The sequence below is a fragment of the Oncorhynchus nerka genome, linkage group LG27 (genome assembly GCF_034236695.1).
Source record: "Oncorhynchus nerka isolate Pitt River linkage group LG27, Oner_Uvic_2.0, whole genome shotgun sequence".
Classification (NCBI taxonomy): domain Eukaryota; kingdom Metazoa; phylum Chordata; class Actinopteri; order Salmoniformes; family Salmonidae; genus Oncorhynchus; species Oncorhynchus nerka.
Genome location: NC_088422.1, coordinates 91,542,785 through 91,561,084, shown reverse-complemented (window position 1 = coordinate 91,561,084; position 18,300 = coordinate 91,542,785). Strand labels below are relative to the sequence as shown.

Below are 18,300 nucleotides of genomic sequence, written 5' to 3'. Positions count from 1 at the left end.
ACATTGACTCGGTACTGGTACCCCCTGTATATAGCCTCCACATTGACTCGGTACTGGTACCCCTGTATATAGCCTCCACATTGACTGGGTACTGGTACCCCCTGTATATAGCCTCCACATTGACTCGGTACTGGTACCCCCTGTATATAGCCTCCACATTGACTCAGTACTGGTACCCCTGTATATAGCCTCCACATTGACTCGGTACTGGTACCCCTGTATATAGCCTCCACATTGACTCGGTACTGGTACCCCCTGTATATAGCCTCCACATTGACTCGGTACTGGTACCCCTGTATATAGCCTCCACATTGACTGGGTACTGGTACCCCCTGTATATAACCTCCACATTGACTCGGTACTGGTACCCCCTGTATATAGCCTCCACATTGACTCGGTACTGGTACCCCTGTATATAGCCTCCACATTGACTGGGTACTGGTACCCCCTGTATATAACCTCCACATTGACTCGGTACTGGTACCCCTGTATATAGCCTCCACATTGACTCGGTACTGGTACCCCCTGTATATAGCCTCCACATTGACTGGGTACTGGTACCCCCTGTATATAACCTCCACATTGACTCGGTACTGGTACCCCCTGTATATAGCCTCCACATTGACTGGGTACTGGTACCCCCTGTATATAACCTCCACATTGACTCGGTACTGGTACCCCTGTATATAGCCTCCACATTGACTCGGTACTGGTACCCCTGTATATAGCCTCCACATTGACTCGGTACTGGTACCCCCTGTATATAGCCTCCACATTGACTGGGTACTGGTACCCCTGTATATAGCCTCCACATTGACTCGGTACTGGTACCCCCTGTATATAGCCTCCACATTGACTCTGTACTGGTACCCCCTGTATATAGCCTCCACATTGACTCGGTACTGGTACCCCCTGTATATAGCCTCCACATTGACTCGGTACTGGTACCCCCTGTATATAGCCTCCACATTGACTCGGTACTGGTACCCCTGTATATAGCCTCCACATTGACTGGGTACTGGTACCCCTGTATATAGCCTCCACATTGACTCGGTACTGGTACCCCTGTATATAGCCTCCACATTGACTCTGTACTGGTACCCACTGTATATAGCCTCCACATTGACTCGGTACTGGTACCCCCTGTATATAGCCTCCACATTGACTCTGTACTGGTACCCCTGTATATAGCCTCCACATTGACTGGGTACTGGTACCCCTGTATATAACCTCCACATTGACTCGGTACTGGTACCCCTGTATATAGCCTCCACATTGACTCGGTACTGGTACCCCCTGTATATAGCCTCCACATTGACTGGGTACTGGTACCCCCTGTATATAGCCTCCACATTGACTCGGTACTGGTACCCCCTGTATATAACCTCCACATTGACTCGGTACTGGTACCCCCTGTATATAGCCTCCACATTGACTCTGTACTGGTACCCCCTGTATATAGCCTCCACATTGACTCGGTACTGGTACCCCCTGTATATAGCCTCCACATTGACTCTGTACTGGTACCCCCTGTATATAGCCTCCACATTGACTGGGTACTGGTACCCCTGTATATAGCCTCCACATTGACTGGGTACTGGTACCCCCTGTATATAGCCTCCACATTGACTCTGTACTGGTACCCCCTGTATATAGCCTCCACATTGACTCGGTACTGGTAAACCCTGTATATAGCCTCCACATTGACTCTGTACTGGTACCCCCTGTATATAGCCTCCACATTGACTGGGTACTGGTACCCCCTGTATATAACCTCCACATTGACTCGGTACTGGTACCCCCTGTATATAGCCTCCAAATTGACTCGGTACTGGTACCCCCTGTATATAGCCTCCACATTGACTGGGTACCGGTACCCCCTGTATATAGCCTCCACATTGACTCGGTACTGGTACCCCCTGTATATAGCCTCCACATTGACTGGGTACCGGTACCCCCTGTATATAGCCTCCACATTGACTGGGTACCGGTACCCCCTGTATATAGCCTCCACATTGACTCGGTACCGGTACCCCCTGTATATAGCCTCCACATTGACTCGGTACCGGTACCCCCTGTATATAGCCTCCACATTGACTCGGTACTGGTACCCCCTGTATATAGCCTCCACATTGACTGGGTACTGGTACCCCCTGTATATAGCCTCCACATTGACTCGGTACTGGTACCCCCTGTATATAGCCTCCACATTGACTGGGTACTGGTACCCCCTGTATATAACCTCCACATTGACTCGGTACTGGTACCCCCTGTATATAGCCTCCACATTGACTCGGTACTGGTACCCCCTGTATATAGCCTCCACATTGACTGGGTACTGGTACCCCCTGTATATAACCTCCACATTGACTCGGTACTGGTACCCCCTGTATATAGCCTCCACATTGACTCGGTACTGGTACCCCCTGTATATAGCCTCCACATTGACTGGGTACTGGTACCCCCTGTATATAACCTCCACATTGACTCTGTACTGGTACCCCCTGTATATAGCCTCCACATTGACTCGGTACTGGTACCCCCTGTATATAACCTCCACATTGACTGGGTACTGGTACCCCCTGTATATAGCCTCCACATTGACTGGGTACTGGTACCCCCTGTATATAGCCTCCACATTGACTCGGTACTGGTACCCCCTGTATATAGCCTCCACATTGACTCGGTACTGGTACCCCCTGTATATAGCCTCCACATTGACTCGGTACTGGTACCCCCTGTATATAGCCTCCACATTGACTCGGTACTGGTACCCCCTGTATATAACCTCCATATTGACTCGGTACTGGTACCCCCTGTATATAGCCTCCACATTGACTGGGTACTGGTACCCCCTGTATATAACCTCCACATTGACTCGGTACTGGTACCCCCTGTATATAGCCTCCACATTGACTCTGTACTGGTACCCCCTGTATATAGCCTCCACATTGACTGGGTACTGGTACCCCCTGTATATAACCTCCACATTGACTCGGTACTGGTACCCCTGTATATAGCCTCCACATTGACTCTGTACTGGTACCCCTGTATATAGCCTCCACATTGACTCTGTACTGGTACCCCTGTATATAGCCTCCACATTGACTCGGTACTGGTACCCCCTGTATATAGCCTCCACATTGACTCTGTACCGGTACCCCCTGTATATAGCCTCCACATTGACTCGGTACTGGTACCCCCTGTATATAGCCTCCACATTGACTGGGTACCGGTACCCCCTGTATATAGCCTCCACATTGACTCAGTACCGGTACCCCCTGTATATAGCCTCCACATTGACTCGGTACTGGTACCCCCTGTATATAGCCTCCACATTGACTCTGTACTGGTACCCCCTGTATATAGCCTCCACATTGACTCGGTACTGGTACCCCCTGTATATAGCCTCCACATTGACTCGGTACTGGTACCCCCTGTATATAGCCTCCACATTGACTGGGTACTGGTACCCCCTGTATATAACCTCCACATTGACTCGGTACTGGTACCCCCTGTATATAGCCTCCACATTGACTGGGTACCGGTACCCCCTGTATATAGCCTCCACATTGACTCGGTACTGGTACCCCCTGTATATAGCCTCCACATTGACTGGGTACTGGTACCCCTGTATATAACCTCCACATTGACTCGGTACTGGTACCCCTGTATATAGCCTCCACATTGACTCTGTACTGGTACCCCCTGTATATAGCCTCCAAATTGACTCGGTACTGGTACCCCCTGTATATAGCCTCCACATTGACTCGGTACTGGTACCCCCTGTATATAACCTCCACATTGACTGGGTACTGGTACCCCCTGTATATAGCCTCCACATTGACTGGGTACTGGTACCCCCTGTATATAGCCTCCACATTGACTCGGTACTGGTACCCCCTGTATATAGCCTCCACATTGACTCGGTACTGGTACCCCCTGTATATAGCCTCCACATTGACTCGGTACTGGTACCCCCTGTATATAGCCTCCACATTGACTCGGTACTGGTACCCCCTGTATATAACCTCCATATTGACTCGGTACTGGTACCCCCTGTATATAGCCTCCACATTGACTGGGTACTGGTACCCCTGTATATAGCCTCCACATTGACTCGGTACTGGTACCCCCTGTATATAGCCTCCACATTGACTGGGTACTGGTACCCCCTGTATATAACCTCCACATTGACTCGGTACTGGTACCCCCTGTATATAGCCTCCACATTGACTCTGTACTGGTACCCCCTGTATATAGCCTCCACATTGACTCTGTACTGGTACCCCCTGTATATAGCCTCCACATTGACTCGGTACTGGTACCCCCTGTATATAGCCTCCACATTGACTCGGTACTGGTACCCCCTGTATATAGCCTCCACATTGACTCGGTACCGGTACCCCCTGTATATAGCCTCCACATTGACTCGGTACTGGTACCCCCTGTATATAGCCTCCACATTGACTCTGTACTGGTACCCCCTGTATATAGCCTCCACATTGACTCTGTACCGGTACCCCCTGTATATAACCTCCACATTGACTCTGTACTGGTACCCCCTGTATATAGCCTCCACATTGACTCGGTACTGGTACCCCCTGTATATAGCCTCCACATTGACTCGGTACTGGTACCCCCTGTATATAGCCTCCACATGGACTCGGTACTGGTACCCCCTGTATATAGCCTCCACATTGACTCGGTACCGGTACCCCCTGTATATAGCCTCCACATTGACTCGGTACTGGTACCCCCTGTATATAGCCTCCACATTGACTCTCTATTGGTACCCCCTGTATATAGCCTCCACATTGACTCTGTACCGGTACCCCCTGTATATAACCTCCACATTGACTCTGTACTGGTACCCCCTGTATATAGCCTCCACATTGACTCGGTACTGGTACCCCCTGTATATAGCCTCCACATTGACTCTGTACCGGTACCCCCTGTATATAGCCTCCACATTGACTGGGTACTGGTACCCCCTGTATATAGCCTCCACATTGACTGGGTACTGGTACCCCCTGTATATAGCCTCCACATTGACTCTGTACCGGTACCCCCTGTATATAACCTCCACATTGACTCTGTACTGGTACCCCCTGTATATAGCCTCCACATTGACTCTGTACTGGTACCCCCTGTATATAGCCTCCACATTGACTCTGTACTGGTACCCCCTGTATATAGCCTCCACATTGACTCTGTACCGGTACCCCCTGTATATAACCTCCACATTGACTCTGTACTGGTACCCCCTGTATATAGCCTCCACATTGACTCTGTACCGGTACCCCCTGTATATAACCTCCACATTGACTCTGTACTGGTACCCCCTGTATATAGCCTCCACATTGACTCGGTACTGGTACCCCCTGTATATAGCCTCCTTATTGTTATGTAATTTTCTTGTGTTACTTTTTGATTTCATCGTATTTATTATTTAGTAAATATTTCTTCAACTGCATTGTTGGTTAATTAAGGGATTGTATGTAAGCATTTCACAGTAAGGTCTACTACACCTGTTGTAGTAGTTTTGAGCAAAGTCTTGCATCGCGCTCAGCACAATATTTGCAGTGCTGCTCTTGGCAACATCATTTCTCTGAGTCTACCTTTAAATAAAGGACAGCAATGATTTAAGAAGTAATCCAGGGATCACACCCTTTCATACACACAGGTTTGGGAAAATGTAGGCTACAGTAATAGCTGATTTGTGCTTTATCCGGAATTCAGTGTGTACGCTAACAAACACAGAATGTGGCATTGAATACATTTCCCCCCACTTCACCAGTCAACGTGTAACCATCTGTGTATGGAACGCAGACCCAATAGAGTACACCAATGTAAAGATGAATTCACCTTGAGCATGATGTGGCATCGAACATTATCCTCTCCTGTCATGTCAGTCATTTCTTGCAGTGTCACTAGCAGGGCTGGTCTCAAGTTCTCCTTGGGTGTAAACATGGCATAGAGCTCACTTCCAATTTCAATGTGCCTGTCTTTCAAAGACCCTAATGGGTGAAATAGAAGATGCATGTCATTACACAAGTTTCTTTTCACTCAGATTATACTGAAGTAGACAAGAATTACCAACCCTTTCAAATGGACGTATACAAAGATTTGTATCATAATATTCTGTAAAGTGTTGTACCATGCAAATATGTCTTAGAGGCTACATGCATTTGATTGTATAGCTGTGATACAGTTATGGGGCCAAAAATGATGGGAACTGAGTGAAATAAGAAAACTATATCTGGTTAACTGACATGTGTTGAAGAAAGGATCATCAGTTAGAGGCATTCCATCAACTGTGTAGAGAGAGGCACACAGCTTTAGAGTTCTCAATGCCCTCTTGGTGACAGATCCTTAGCATCATGTCTTCAACGGTGTTGGTAGCAGGATCCATGTCTGCATTCAAAATTGTACAAAAGGGAGTAAGGATAGTTTCTGATGTGATGCTTTTGATTCCTCCCCTCTTTGCTATAAGAACTACATACAGATGGTTTATGTCTCACCTCTGATCTCTTTTAGCTCAGGACAGTGGGGGTATGTGTACCACAGTTGGAAAGACTCCATTGGTTTTTGTACAGGCATCGCTTGCTGTGGCGCTCTGAGTCTTTGAATGAAATTTTTCATTTTTTCAAATCGATTCTTCTCTACTTGACTGAAACCTGTTAGCAAATTAGGGGCATTGGACAAGTTGAATGCATGTCTATGGTGAGTGAGACAACCAATTTTTTTTATTTATTTTTTTAAATAGTGAATTTACATATGACCAATCAGAACAGTTTACATATGACCAATCAGAACAGTTTACATATGACCAAGCAGAACAGTTTACATATGACCAATCAGAACAGTTTACATATGACCAATCAGAACAGTTTACATATGACCAAGCAGAACAGTTTACATATGAACAAGCAGAACAGTTTACATATGACCAAGCAGAACAGTTTACATATGAACAAGCAGAACAGTTTACATATGACCAAGCAGAACAGTTTACATATGAACAAGCAGAACAGTTTACATATGACCAAGCAGAACAGTTTACATATGACCAAGCAGAACAGTTTACATATGAACAAGCAGAATAGTTTACATATGACCAAGCAGAACCGTTTACATATGACCAAGCAGAACAGTTTACATATGACCAAGCAGAACAGTTTACATATGAACAAGCAGAACAGTTTACATATGACCAAGCAGAACAGTTTACATATGACCAAGCAGAACAGTTTACATATGACCAAGCAGAACAGTTTACATATGACCAAGCAGAACAGTTTACATATGACCAAGCAGAACAGTTTACATATGAACAAGCAGAACAGTTTACATATGACCAAGCAGAACCGTTTACATATGACCAAGCAGAACCGTTTACATATGACCAAGCAGAACAGTTTACATATGACCAAGCAGAACAGTTTACATATGAACAAGCAGAACAGTTTACATATGAACAAGCAGAACAGTTTACATATGAACAAGCAGAACAGTTTACATATGAACAAGCAGAACAGTTTACATATGACCAAGCAGAACAGTTTACATATGACCAAGCAGAACAGTTTACATATGACCAAGCAGAACAGTTTACATATGAACAAGCAGAACAGTTTACATATGACCAAGCAGAACAGTTTACATATGACCAAGCAGAACAGTTTACATATGAACAAGCAGAACAGTTTACATATGACCAAGCAGAACAGTTTACATATGACCAAGCAGAACAGTTTACATATGAACAAGCAGAATAGTTTACATATGACCAAGCAGAACAGTTTACATATGACCAAGCAGAACAGTTTACATATGACCAAGCAGAACAGTTTACATATGAACAAGCAGAACAGTTTACATATGACCAAGCAGAACAGTTTACATATGACCAAGCAGAACAGTTTACATATGACCAATCAGAACAGTTTACATATGACCAAGCAGAACAGTTTACATATGACCAAGCAGAACAGTTTACATATGACCAAGCAGAACAGTTTACATATGACCAAGCAGAACAGTTTACATATGACCAAGCAGAACAGTTTACATATGACCAAGCAGAACAGTTTACATATGACCAAGCAGAACAGTTTACATATGACCAAGCAGAACAGTTTACATATGAACAAGCAGAACAGTTTACATATGACCAAGCAGAACAGTTTACATATGACCAAGCAGAACAGTTTACATATGACCAAGCAGAACAGTTTACATATGAACAAGCAGAACAGTTTACATATGAACAAGCAGAACAGTTTACATATGAACAAGCAGAACAGTTTACATATGACCAAGCAGAACAGTTTACATATGACCAAGCAGAACAGTTTACATATGAACAAGCAGAACAGTTTACATATGACCAAGCAGAACAGTTTACATATGAACAAGCAGAACAGTTTACATATGACCAAGCAGAACAGTTTACATATGACCAAGCAGAACAGTTTACATATGACCAAGCAGAACAGTTTACATATGAACAAGCAGAACAGTTTACATATGACCAAGCAGAACCGTTTACATATGACCAAGCAGAACCGTTTACATATGACCAAGCAGAACAGTTTACATATGACCAAGCAGAACAGTTTACATATGAACAAGCAGAACAGTTTACATATGAACAAGCAGAACAGTTTACATATGAACAATCAGAACAGTTTACATATGACCAAGCAGAACAGTTTACATATGAACAAGCAGAACAGTTTACATATGACCAAGCAGAACAGTTTACATATGACCAAGCAGAACAGTTTACATATGAACAAGCAGAATAGTTTACATATGACCAAGCAGAACCGTTTACATATGACCAAGCAGAACAGTTTACATATGACCAAGCAGAACAGTTTACATATGAACAAGCAGAACAGTTTACATATGACCAAGCAGAACAGTTTACATATGACCAAGCAGAACAGTTTACATATGACCAATCAGAACAGTTTACATATGACCAAGCAGAACAGTTTACATATGACCAAGCAGAACAGTTTACATATGACCAAGCAGAACAGTTTACATATGACCAAGCAGAACAGTTTACATATGACCAAGCAGAACCGTTTACATATGACCAAGCAGAACCGTTTACATATGACCAAGCAGAACAGTTTACATATGACCAAGCAGAACAGTTTACATATGAACAAGCAGAACAGTTTACATATGACCAAGCAGAACAGTTTACATATGACCAAGCAGAACAGTTTACATATGACCAAGCAGAACAGTTTACATATGAACAAGCAGAACAGTTTACATATGAACAAGCAGAACAGTTTACATATGAACAAGCAGAACAGTTTACATATGACCAAGCAGAACAGTTTACATATGAACAAGCAGAACAGTTTACATATGAACAAGCAGAACAGTTTACATATGAACAAGCAGAACAGTTTACATATGACCAGGCAGAACAGTTTACATATGAACAAGCAGAACAGTTTACATATGACCAAGCAGAACAGTTTACATATGACCAATCAGAACAGTTTACATATGACCAAGCAGAACAGTTTACATATGACGAATCAGAACAGTTTACATATGACCAAGCAGAACAGTTTACATATGACCAAGCAGAACAGTTTACATATGACCAAGCAGAACAGTTTACATATGACCAAGCAGAACAGTTTACATATGAACAAGCAGAACAGTTTACATATGACCAAGCAGAACAGTTTACATATGACCAAGCAGAACAGTTTACATATGAACAAGCAGAACAGTTTACATATGAACAAGCAGAACAGTTTACATATGAACAAGCAGAACAGTTTACATATGACCAATCAGAACAGTTTACATATGACCAAGCAGAACAGTTTACATATGACCAAGCAGAACCGTTTACATATAACCAAGCAGAACAGTTTACATATGACCAATCAGAACAGTTTACATATGAACAAGCAGAACAGTTTACATATAACCAAGCAGAACAGTTTACATATGACCAATCAGAACAGTTTACATATGAACAAGCAGAACAGTTTAAATATGACCAATCAGAACAGTTTACATATGACCAAGCAGAACAGTTTACATATGACCAGGCAGAACAGTTTACATATGAACAAGCAGAACAGTTTACATATGACCAAGCAGAACAGTTTACATATGAACAAGCAGAACAGTTTACATATGAACAAGCAGAACAGTTTACATATGACCAAGCAGAACAGTTTACATATGACCAATCAGAACAGTTTACATATGACCAAGCAGAACAGTTTACATATGACCAATCAGAACAGTTTACATATGACCAAGCAGAACAGTTTACATATGACGAATCAGAACAGTTTACATATGACCAAGCAGAACAGTTTACATATGACCAAGCAGAACAGTTTACATATGACCAAGCAGAACAGTTTACATATGACCAAGCAGAACAGTTTACATATGACCAAGCAGAACAGTTTACATATGACCAAGCAGAACAGTTTACATATGACCAATCAGAACAGTTTACATATGACCAATCAGAACAGTTTACATATGACCAAGCAGAACAGTTGACATATGACCAAGCAGAACAGTTTACATATGACCAAGCAGAACAGTTTACATATGAACAAGCAGAACAGTTTACATATGAACAAGCAGAACAGTTTACATATGAACAAGCAGAACAGTTTACATATGACCAATCAGAACAGTTTACATATGACCAAGCAGAACAGTTTACATATGACCAAGCAGAACCGTTTACATATAACCAAGCAGAACAGTTTACATATGACCAATCAGAACAGTTTACATATGAACAAGCAGAACAGTTTACATATAACCAAGCAGAACAGTTTACATATGACCAATCAGAACAGTTTACATATGAACAAGCAGAACAGTTTACATATGAACAAGCAGAACAGTTTACATATGACCAAGCAGAACAGTTTACATATGACCAAGCAGAACAGTTTACATATGACCAAGCAGAACAGTTTACATATGACCAAGCAGAACAGTTTACATATGACCAAGCAGAACAGTTTACATATGAACAAGCAGAACAGTTTACATATGACCAAGCAGAACAGTTTACATATGACCAAGCAGAACAGTTTACATATGACCCTGCAGAACAGTTTACATATGACCAAGCAGAACAGTTTACATATGACCAAGCAGAACAGTTTACATATGAACAAGCAGAACAGTTTACATATGACCAAGCAGAACAGTTTACATATGACCAAGCAGAACAGTTTACATATGAACAAGCAGAACAGTTTACATATGACCAAGCAGAACAGTTTACATATGACCAAGCAGAACAGTTTACATATGAACAAGCAGAACAGTTTACATATGACCAAGCAGAACAGTTTACATATGACCAAGCAGAACAGTTTACATATGAACAAGCAGAACAGTTTACATATGACCAAGCAGAACAGTTTACATATGACCAAGCAGAACAGTTTACATATGACCAAGCAGAACAGTTTACATATGACCATGCAGAACAGTTTACATATGACCAAGCAGAACAGTTTACATATGAACAAGCAGAACAGTTTACATATGAACAAGCAGAACAGTTTACATATGAACAAGCAGAATAGTTTACATATGACCAAGCAGAACAGTTTACATATGACCAAGCAGAACAGTTTACATATGACCAAGCAGAACAGTTTACATATGACCAATCAGAACAGTTTACATTTGACCATGCAGAACAGTTTACATATGACCAAGCAGAACAGTTTACATATGACCAAGCAGAACAGTTTACATATGACCAAGCAGAACAGTTTACATATGAACAAGCAGAACAGTTTACATATGACCAAGCAGAACAGTTTAAATATGACCAATCAGAACAGTTTACATATGACCAAGCAGAACAGTTTACATATGACCAGGCAGAACAGTTTACATATGAACAAGCAGAACAGTTTACATATGACCAAGCAGAACAGTTTACATATGAACAAGCAGAACAGTTTACATATGAACAAGCAGAACAGTTTACATATGACCAAGCAGAACAGTTTACATATGACCAATCAGAACAGTTTACATATGACCAAGCAGAACAGTTTACATATGACCAATCAGAACAGTTTACATATGACCAAGCAGAACAGTTTACATATGACGAATCAGAACAGTTTACATATGACCAAGCAGAACAGTTTACATATGACCAAGCAGAACAGTTTACATATGACCAAGCAGAACAGTTTACATATGACCAATCAGAACAGTTTACATATGACCAAGCAGAACAGTTTACATATGACCAAGCAGAACAGTTTACATATGAACAAGCAGAACAGTTTACATATGAACAAGCAGAACAGTTTACATATGAACAAGCAGAACAGTTTACATATGACCAATCAGAACAGTTTACATATGACCAAGCAGAACAGTTTACATATGACCAAGCAGAACCGTTTACATATAACCAAGCAGAACAGTTTACATATGACCAATCAGAACAGTTTACATATGAACAAGCAGAACAGTTTACATATAACCAAGCAGAACAGTTTACATATGACCAATCAGAACAGTTTACATATGAACAAGCAGAACAGTTTAAATATGACCAATCAGAACAGTTTACATATGACCAAGCAGAACAGTTTACATATGACCAAGCAGAACAGTTTACATATGACCAGGCAGAACAGTTTACATATGACCAAGCAGAACAGTTTACATATGAACAAGCAGAACAGTTTACATATGAACAAGCAGAACAGTTTACATATGACCAAGCAGAACAGTTTACATATGACCAATCAGAACAGTTTACATATGACCAAGCAGAACAGTTTACATATGACCAATCAGAACAGTTTACATATGACCAAGCAGAACAGTTTACATATGACCAATCAGAACAGTTTACATATGACCAAGCAGAACAGTTTACATATGACCAAGCAGAACAGTTTACATATGACCAAGCAGAACAGTTTACATATGACCAAGCAGAACAGTTTACATATGACCAAGCAGAACAGTTTACATATGACCAAGCAGAACAGTTTACATATGACCAAGCAGAACAGTTTACATATGACCAATCAGAACAGTTTACATATGACCAATCAGAACAGTTTACATATGACCAAGCAGAACAGTTGACATATGACCAAGCAGAACAGTTTACATATGACCAAGCAGAACAGTTTACATATGAACAAGCAGAACAGTTTACATATGACCAAGCAGAACAGTTTACATATGACCAAGCAGAACAGTTTACATATGACCAAGCAGAACAGTTTACATATGACCAAGCAGAACAGTTTACATATGACCAATCAGAACAGTTTACATATGACCAAGCAGAACAGTTTACATATGAACAAGCAGAACAGTTTACATATGAACAAGCAGAACAGTTTACATATGAACAAGCAGAACAGTTTACATATGACCAATCAGAACAGTTTACATATGACCAAGCAGAACAGTTTACATATGACCAAGCAGAACCGTTTACATATAACCAAGCAGAACAGTTTACATATGACCAATCAGAACAGTTTACATATGAACAAGCAGAACAGTTTACATATAACCAAGCAGAACAGATTACATATGACCAATCAGAACAGTTTACATATGAACAAGCAGAACAGTTTAAATATGACCAATCAGAACAGTTTACATATGACCAAGCAGAACAGTTTACATATGACCAGGCAGAACAGTTTACATATGAACAAGCAGAACAGTTTACATATGACCAAGCAGAACAGTTTACATATGAACAAGCAGAACAGTTTACATATGAACAAGCAGAACAGTTTACATATGACCAAGCAGAACAGTTTACATATGACCAATCAGAACAGTTTACATATGACGAATCAGAACAGTTTACATATGACCAATCAGAACAGTTTACATATGACCAAGCAGAACAGTTTACATATGACGAATCAGAACAGTTTACATATGACCAAGCAGAACAGTTTACATATGACCAATCAGAACAGTTTACATATGACCAAGCAGAACAGTTTACATATGACCAATCAGAACAGTTTACATATGACCAAGCAGAACAGTTTACATATGACCAATCAGAACAGTTTACATATGACCAAGCAGAACAGTTTACATATGACCAAGCAGAACAGTTTACATATGACCAAGCAGAACAGTTTACATATGACCAAGCAGAACAGTTTACATATGACCAAGCAGAATAGTTTACATATGACCAAGCAGAACAGTTTACATATGACCAAGCAGAACAGTTTACATATGACCAATCAGAACAGTTTACATATGACCAAGCAGAACAGTTTACATATGACCAAGCAGAACAGTTTACATATGAACAAGCAGAACAGTTTACATATGAACAAGCAGAACAGTTTACATATGAACAAGCAGAACAGTTTACATATGACCAAGCAGAACAGTTTACATATGACCAAGCAGAACCGTTTACATATAACCAAGCAGAACAGTTTACATATGACCAATCAGAACAGTTTACATATGAACAAGCAGAACAGTTTACATATAACCAAGCAGAACAGATTACATATGACCAATCAGAACAGTTTACATATGAACAAGCAGAACAGTTTAAATATGACCAATCAGAACAGTTTACATATGACCAAGCAGAACAGTTTACATATGACCAGGCAGAACAGTTTACATATGAACAAGCAGAACAGTTTACATATGACCAAGCAGAACAGTTTACATATGAACAAGCAGAACAGTTTACATATGAACAAGCAGAACAGTTTACATATGACCAAGCAGAACAGTTTACATATGACCAATCAGAACAGTTTACATATGACCAATCAGAACAGTTTACATATGACCAATCAGAACAGTTTACATATGACCAAGCAGAACAGTTTACATATGACGAATCAGAACAGTTTACATATGACCAAGCAGAACAGTTTACATATGACCAAGCAGAACAGTTTACATATGACCAAGCAGAACAGTTTACATATGACCAAGCAGAACAGTTTACATATGACCAAGCAGAACAGTTTACATATGACCAAGCAGAACAGTTTACATATGACCAAGCAGAACAGTTTACATATGACCAAGCAGAACAGTTTACATATGACCAATCAGAACAGTTTACATATGACCAATCAGAACAGTTTACATATGACCAAGCAGAACAGTTGACATATGACCAAGCAGAACAGTTTACATATGACCAAGCAGAACAGTTTACATATGAACAAGCAGAACAGTTTACATATGAACAAGCAGAACAGTTTACATATGAACAAGCAGAACAGTTTACATATGACCAATCAGAACAGTTTACATATGACCAAGCAGAACAGTTTACATATGTTTACATATAACCAAGCAGAACAGTTTACATATGACCAATCAGAACAGTTTACATATGAACAAGCAGAACAGTTTACATATGACCAAGCAGAACAGTTTACATATGACCAAGCAGAACAGTTTACATATGACCAGAAATCAGAACAAGCAGAACAGTTTACATATAACCAAGCAGAACAGTTTACATATGACCAATCAGAACAGTTTACATATGAACAAGCAGAACAGTTTACATATGACCAATCAGAACAGTTTACATATGACCAATCAGAACAGTTTACATATGAACAAGCAGAACAGTTTACATATGACCAAGCAGAACAGTTTACATATGACCAATCAGAACAGTTTACATATGAACAAGCAGAACAGTTTACATATGAACAAGCAGAACAGTTTACATATGACCAATCAGAACAGTTTACATATGACCAAGCAGAACAGTTTACATATGACCAAGCAGAACAGTTTACATATGACCAATCAGAACAGTTTACATATGACCAAGCAGAACAGTTTACATATGACCAAGCAGAACAGTTTACATATGACCAATCAGAACAGTTTACATATGACCAAGCAGAACAGTTTACATATGAACAAGCAGAACTGTTTACGGTGGAATAATGCAGTTGTTGGCATGATGGGATACTTTAAATCACCCGAGTCAGTAACCGGTCTGTGACCTTACCCATTTTGTCTAAATCTTCACCATTTACGCCATCGGTGAAATCTCTCTCGTCTTGGACACCCAAAGTGAAGAATTTGTGGTGGTAGGTGTCCAGTCTGTGCTGCTGGAGAAGGTTGTATATTGTATCCATCTGAATAGAACAATCAGGTCAGACATCAAATATTTTGATAACTAGTTTTGACACAAGACCTTTCCTCTCTGCCAAATAATGCTCTGCACCAAGAAGAAGAAATAGTGTTCCTAGTTTGTCATTCACTTGAGAAAAACAAAGAAAGAATGGGGATTGAATAATGTCAATGTCTCTTTATTATCTAGAGAACTAGCGTTTCTTCACAAACTAAAATGTTTATTTATTACTGGCAATAGCTTTGACTGGTTGTTGGCCCATTTAAGTCTTCGGCCTCATGTTCTGGAGTAGCCAAACTGATTTTTATTAAGACATTAGTTTAATTAAGAAAAACTGAGTTTTATTAAGACATTACACATATAGCTCTGGAGCAGCTCACACACCTAGGGTGTATTCACTAGGAACCAAACAGAAGCAAATGGAACGAAACGGGGAGGGACCTACCTGAATTTGTCCAATAGAAACTCTTGTTTTTCGTTGCAAAACGTTTTGGACTAATGATTACACAACTGATTAAACATATTGCATTCTAAACTGAAGCCCATGATAAGCAGTTTTGGGAGTCAAGTGTGTTGGTAGAGTGTGGCAATAAAGTGCGTCAATCAGACCCCTGGGGATGGTTGTTCAAAATGTATCTGATTGGATTACCCCTATCGGATAGGATTAGAATAGTTTTTTTTTTCCAAAACTGAAGAATTGGATTCTGATCCTCCGGATAGGGATAAGGATTTGGTCATCCAATCTGACCTTTAAATCAGGGATTGTAGGTCATTTAGCATTTTTCAAAACTCAAAGGTAGTGATTATGATAGTTTTGATCATCTCGATTCCACTAGGAGGGTGGATTTAGAAAGGTGAAAGGCACTACAACCAAGAAATATCAATGTAACTCAGGGGAGCTTCATCAAAAACGTTTTTCCATCTGAAAACCAAAGGTTCATTATATTAAATGTCCCCGAGCTGACATGGTAAAAATCCGTCGTTCTGCCCCTGAACAAGGCAGTTAACCCACGGTTCCCTGGTAGGACATCATTGTAAATAAGAATGTGTTCTTAACTGGCTTGCCTAGTTTAAAAAAAAGGTTAAAAAATTAATAAAATTGACCGCAGTATAGGTAAGCCAATGTGGTCAGTTGTTATATTGAGAAGTGTCAAATAAATACATCCATGTACTTATATGTGAAATGCAGGCTCTACTATTTTGAATCAAAGTAGATTATTCATGTAGTTTAACTCATCTCTGTTTCTCTATGACAATGAAGAAGCAGTAACACAACCTGTCCAGTAGATGGCGAGGTGTAGGCCTGTTCAAAGCACTGAACATCTGGATTCTGTGACCTTGATATTGTGGTATCCGGATCAGAACGATCCTATCCAATTATTTTCTGGAAAATCGGTTCAAAAACAGACAGATCGATTTGGTCCGGGATAGCAAAAATGAGGATTACAGAATCCGGATCATTCTGATCCCCCAAAATGTTTTGAAAACACGTCCCGAGGACTGGAGTTTGCCTATCCTTGGTCTGGAGAATGCCAGGCTATGCCTAAACCATGCCTTTCGTTGGTCTGGTGTGCATTAGTATTATCGGCCTATATGACATGTCATTATTTTTCATGTTGACATTAAGAATCAATTATATTAATTATGTGCACTTTTAAAGTGAGTTTAGCTGGCTAAATATGACCACTTTGAGCGCGCTAAAGTTAACTAGCTAGGCCCAGCCTTGCCCAGCCAAGTAATAGTGGACGACTTTTCCAGGAACTGTGCAATAAATCCTCACTTTAACACATTGAAGGCCTGCCATTGGGTGACAGGAGCTATATAACTATGCCTACTCAGTCGGTTACATTTACACTACGGAGAATACGGTTTTGATAGCTGGGTTCAGCAGCTGCTCGTCTTCAACACAGTATCGACGTTTTTGGGGAACTTTTTTTATTAACTACGTTTTTATTTCCGCATTTCTACACTTTTTTTGTAACTACGTTCTGACTTCCGCATTTCTACACTTGTTTTACTGTTAGGTGTTGTAGCACCATCTGCTGGAAATTTGGAGGATTGATCACCAGGGAACTCCTGTCATGATCCCAGTTTGTCTTTACATGGTG

The 18,300-nt window shown here is 40.7% G+C and overlaps 1 protein-coding gene across 2 annotated transcripts in view; it reads right to left on the bottom strand.

Annotated features, from left to right (window-relative positions):
- Window positions 1-18,111, bottom strand: part of LOC115120660 (uncharacterized) — a 43,261-nt gene extending 25,150 nt beyond the window's left edge. For both annotated transcript variants that reach the window (XM_065012296.1, XM_065012297.1), the window contains exons 1-5: window positions 17,469-18,111; window positions 16,067-16,196; window positions 6,525-6,680; window positions 6,276-6,417; window positions 5,869-6,020 (exon numbers count right to left, since the gene is read on the bottom strand). In XM_065012296.1, the coding sequence (XP_064868368.1) occupies window positions 5,869-6,020; window positions 6,276-6,309 (186 nt within the window). In that variant the 5' untranslated portion in view covers window positions 6,310-6,417; window positions 6,525-6,680; window positions 16,067-16,196; window positions 17,469-18,111. The remainder of the gene's footprint in view (window positions 1-5,868; window positions 6,021-6,275; window positions 6,418-6,524; window positions 6,681-16,066; window positions 16,197-17,468) is intronic.
- Between the last annotated feature and the right edge of the window lie 189 nt (window positions 18,112-18,300).